At 38.3% G+C, this 5,204-nt stretch overlaps 1 protein-coding gene across 1 annotated transcript; it reads right to left on the reverse strand.

The window, feature by feature from the left end:
- Positions 1–756: 756 nt before the first annotated feature.
- Positions 757–1,643, reverse strand: LOC122000281 (peroxidase 19-like). Its single transcript, XM_042554738.1, has 3 exons — positions 1,174–1,643; positions 874–1,082; positions 757–803 (listed from the first exon to the last, which is right to left on the reverse strand). Exons 1-3 carry the CDS (start codon positions 1,249–1,251, stop codon positions 773–775), a joined length of 318 nt encoding a protein of 105 aa, XP_042410672.1. The 5' UTR covers positions 1,252–1,643; the 3' UTR covers positions 757–772.
- Positions 1,644–5,204: the final 3,561 nt, after the last annotated feature.

A 5,204-nucleotide genomic window follows, 5' to 3' on the forward strand; every position in this document is an offset into this window, starting at 1 on the left:
AAAATGCATGTGCGAAACAGAAAGACAATTGTGAGAAAACAATAATTAAATAAATTAAGGGGGCGTTTGGTTCTTTCTTAAGAATAGGAATCGGAATGAGAATAATAGTATTGTGGAATAAGAATTGGTATGAGTATGAATATCACTCTTAAAAGCAATGTTTGGTTAGTTGAATATTTTCTATCGGAATGAATCAAAATTTTCTTTTTTACGCTTAAAGAAAAATAAGAGAAAAAAATAGATGTGAAAGAAAAATATAATTAGAGAGAATGATGAAAGAGAAAGTATGATGAGAGAGAAAATGTGATGGGATAGAATGAAGAGAGACAAAGTGTGATGAGATAAAATGAGGAAAGAGAGTGTAATGTGAGAGAGCATGATGAGAGAAGATGAGAGAAAAAATATGATGAGAGAGAAAAGATGATGGGAGAGGATAAAGAGAGAGAAAGTGTAATGAGAAAAAAATGAGGAGAGAGAGGATGGGAAAAATTGAGGAGAGAGAAAATATGATGAGAAAGAAAATATGATGAGAGAAAAAATATGATAAGAGAAAAAAGAGGGAGCAAGTGTTATGAGAGAAATTGACGAGAGAGAAAATATGTTAAGGAAAAAAAGGAGAGAGTATAATGACTCATTGAAGGGGGACATGAGAATGAGTCATTATCCAATTATAATGATTCATTCTCTTATTTGTATTTCCATTCATGTAATCTAAATATTAATTAACAATGACAATCAATGATTATTATTCTCATTCCCCACTCTTATTCCTCTAAAACAAATGCCCCATAAAATTTTCTTTCCTGAGAGAGAGGTAACAACAATTATCAGACAAAAAAAAGGCTTTAAAAATAGCAGAAGTAGAAAATATACCAAGTGAACGAAGTCCCTGGCAGCGATGGCGAGGATGTTGTGACCACGCCGGGGCACTGCCTCTCCACCGCCGCCTTCGCCATCTCGATCGTCTCGAACGCCTCCTCCTGCAGGCTCCTGTTCTCCTCCACGTCCCTCTCCACCGCTGGGGCCGCTCCCTCTCTCCCGCCGCCGGCGCTCAGCGCGATCATCACCGACGCGTCGCACCCCTGCAGATAGGAAGTAAACGCGCACATTAGCAAGAGAAAATGTGCATGCATAAAAATGCGCCCCTCCGTAGCGGCTTGTAGAGAGAGTTACTTTGACGAAGCAGTCATGGAAGAAGAGGCGGATAACGGCGACGCCGGTGGATGGGCGTTCGCAGAAGCTCTGTGCCATGACAGAGGCGACGATCCGGTCGACCTGCGAGCGTAGAAGTCGAGCGAGAGATGGTGGCGGATCAACGTCACCCTCCTCTTGCCCTTCCCCTTCGCAGCATTATGAACGGCGCCGGCGACGTTACTCCCAGCCTCACTCCCTTCGGCGAATCCACAAATACTGCAAGCGACGAGGCACGATAGGACTAAAAATGAGTAAAAATGGCTTCTTCTTCCGTCTCTACCCAATCTTCGTCGGCTTCCTTCCATGGCACAACCCAAGCAACGACCGACGGAAGAAACAAAAATTGCAACACAGCTAGCGCTGCAGTGTGGGATAGTCGATTACTAAAAAGAAAGGAAGAGGCGAGGAGAAGAGAAGGCACCCGTGAACACTGAAAACTAAGAAGAGAAGGCGACAAGATGGTTTTGTTGTTTATTGTGGCAATTTGGTTCTTGTGTGTGGTGAAAATGCCAAAGCTTTTGATTAAACATCAACAATGCCTTCTTCATCTTTGGTTTTTTTGCTTGTTCTTTTATAATGTTTTTAGTTGTTTGTTGCTCTTAGTCGTTTAATAACGTAGTTAAATGAGCAAAACTAATAGGAAGCATTTCGGAAACATTTTGGAGCTTTTGGTTTTTTGGGGTTTTTATTTGTAGCGCAGATCCTCTGGACCCGAATTCTCTGGTCCACCCCTTACCATAAATTTCATATAAAAGCCTGTTCACGTGCAAAACATGTGCACATTGAAATCTGACTCACGCAGAAAACGCAGAGTTGGCAGCGTGGAGCCCTAACCTCTCGCGATCCTCCACCTCCGCTATCCGCAGGTGACGAAAAACCCACCGCGATCCTCCGACGACGAAAAACCACCTCTCTGTGGACTCCCTAACCTCTCGTGCTCCTCTTGCGGCTGTGGACTCCCTAACCTCTTGCGACTCCTTCGAGGCCCCGCCGACGACGACCTAGTTCTCCAACTCCTCCGAGGCCCCGCCCTGCCCTCGACCCTCGACGGGCCAAGCTTTGCCGTCGTTAGGGCTGATTTCATCTGTTGGTTCTAGTAAGTTTAAGCTTTCCTTTACATCTAATGATTCCTTCCTATTTAAAAGTTTGAGTTCCAGATTTACAATTTTAGTTTGTAACTAAAACTCTCTGCCTTTCCCTTCCTTTATAACTTTATTTTTTTTTATGTTGAATTTGTTGATTTTATTTCCCCAGCATGTAAGCACACTGTTGATTCATCTGTTGACGTGAGCAAGTTTGAGTTTTTTTTTTAATCTAATAATTTTTTATCTACCTTAACGAATTCCCCATACAACAAAATAGTTAAAGGTTCACACTAGAATGTCATTAACAAGTAGCTATCAGGTTCAATATTCTGTATAAGAATTCCCTATTCATGGAGTCTTTATGGTTCTCCATATAAGAATATACGACAACATACTTCTCATTTCCAGTTGATATATTCCCAATATCTTTTGAAAACTATATTTTTTTTGTCGAATTTGTTTCATTTGTAAGTTGCTAACTGAGTTTAAGAATTCGTATAATTTAGATTTGCTACCAAATATGACATTGAAGTCTCTGTTTAATGAATTTTCACTGGATTCTCCTTTAATCACAATGCTAGTACTTATTGTAAAACCTTTTGAAAAACCTCTATGCATGGTAGCATTTTCTTCATTGACAATCAAACAAATACTTTGGCTCTTGAAGATGATTCATTTCAAACTCATCCAGTTATTTTTCTTAGTAGAGGATGATCAAATAAAAGTAATTTAGTCAAAAGGTTCATATTCAAATAAATAAGTTGTTAGCTGTTAGATGAGATACTTAGATATGAAAATCGAGTATGAGATAGCTTGAAGCAATAAGTTTATGTTTTACTTATTGCTTATTATCAAAATGAGATAATTTATGTGGTACTTATTGTTGATTTATACAGTAACTGTTAGTATTTGCCCTAGTACCAATTATGAGATAATTGTAAAGGGCTCATTTTGTTTCATATATCATTATTAATAAAAGGCAAAGTTGATTATTATATTTATTTCAGTACAGTGCCGATTGAATAAGTATAATAATGTCCTTGCGTAGTAGGCTCTTATTTACAACATATCAATTGGTTGAATTGATAGTGAGATATTGTAGATATACATGGAACACTACTCTTAACTATTCCTAGTCAAGTATTAATATACAAAGACAATATTAATGCATTGAGACTAGCATGTAGTCAACGGATGACTTAATCTCACAAGTTATGGATATGAGATATCAGGTTGACATATAGATATATGTTAGAGAATATATACTGATGACCCACCATGAGAACGTTTCATGGATCGTTATATGAGTGTCATAAACATTCTCATGTGACTATTGGTATGAATAGTCCTTAGACCTGAAGTCACTACGGTTCCCTACATAAGGAGTTGTGTACTTTGATATTGGCAAACATCACCTGTAACAAGGTGGACAATAAAGTCGATCATTGGGTATGCAATGAATTATGCAGAGGGATGTGAGTGATATAGATGGGATCTATCCCTTCCATATGATGGAAGTGATATCTGTGGGTCTCTTGATTAGTAGGACAGAAGAATGCATGGTCATGCTCAAATAAGTCAATATGAGATATTGAGCTTATTTGATTGATTGTCTACTTAGAGATCAAGAAACACAAAAATTGATAAGAGGAGGACACGTTCTATGCCTCATTGATCAATCTAGATATCAAGGATAGAAGGATTTAATCATACAAGATAATAGACATGCAAAGGTTAGGTCGGATCTCGACGTTCTTGTCACTTGGGTAGAAATGATGCATTGCTAGATGCCACTTATTGCTTATGTTTCTTAAATGATTTAGATACATTGCCAACGTTACGAGAGCCTATTGGGTTTAACACAAAGAACATATTGATTTGGAAATGGATTATGGGGTTAAGTTTAATTCAAATTATACACATTGAGTTAGACTTGAATGAATTTAGATTAGACTTATTGAGTAATGAGTTAGACTCATTGGTTTATTGGGTTAATGGTTAATCCAATATTCTAAATCTAACCCATTAAGATTAATGAATATTAATAGAGATTAATATATCATTAATCAAAAGGAAGATCAAGAGACAAAAATATTTTGTATTCATCGAATGAATACAAAAAGCCATTTGAAGAAGTAACATTTAGGTGAAGTAACCTTTTTGGTAAAGTAACCATTTTGGTGAAGTAACCTATTTGGTAAAGTAACCCTTTTGTGAAGTCACCTTATATAGATGAAGTGACCTTTTGGGTGATTGTGCTCTTTTTGGTTTTTGCTCTTCTTCCTTCTTCCACTCTTGGCCAAAACTTCCACAAGAGGTTGCTAGCACAACCTTTGGTTGTTTCTTTCTCCATTTTGTGCGTTCGTGAGACGGACGGAGAATGTGTTCGTGTGGATACCATAGAGGCACGGACATGTTGATTGCGCTGAGATCTACATCCTAAAGAAACGCTGCTGTCGGGATTGCGAAGGGCACGCAACAAAGGTATATATCTTTTAACAAAACTTAGTATATGATTTCCTTTGTATGGATCTTCTGGATAGGAACTTATTTTTCCACTACGCTTTTCGACGTGTTTATCACTATAGTTCCTTATAGTGGTATCAGAGCCACTTGCAAAGGTATATACTAAGTTGTAGTAGATTTTGATATGCGATATAGAAATGCATGAGATTTTACTATAATTTACGTGATTATGAGTAAGATTTAGGCCAACGGTCTCGGCTAAACTTTTGTGGGTAGCAGGGTCTCGAGCATGGCAGCAACTCATACAATGAGTATGCAACTTTAGGGGCACTGCCCCCTCACCCCGCAAGAGGCACTGCCTCCTTGATCCCGCCCGCTAATTGGCTAGCGGGACCGTCGTGGTGTTGCGACTCATAAATCTTTATTTAAATCATAGTAGATTTTATGTCATAAAATATT

Source organism: Zingiber officinale, chromosome 7A (genome assembly GCF_018446385.1).
Source record: "Zingiber officinale cultivar Zhangliang chromosome 7A, Zo_v1.1, whole genome shotgun sequence".
NCBI lineage: Eukaryota > Viridiplantae > Streptophyta > Magnoliopsida > Zingiberales > Zingiberaceae > Zingiber > Zingiber officinale.

Coding starts and splice junctions, on each gene's coding strand:
- LOC122000281 (XM_042554738.1), bottom strand. CDS start 1,251: ATGGCACAGAGCTTCTGCGAACGCCCATCCACCGGCGTCGCCGTTATC. Junction 1,083..1,173: donor TCCATGACTGCTTCGTCAAA/GTAACTCTCTCT, acceptor TCCTATCTGCAG/GGGTGCGACGCGTCGGTGAT. Junction 804..873: donor CCAGGGACTTCGTTCACTTG/GTATATTTTCTA, acceptor CCTCTCTCTCAG/GAAAGAAAATTTTATGGGGC.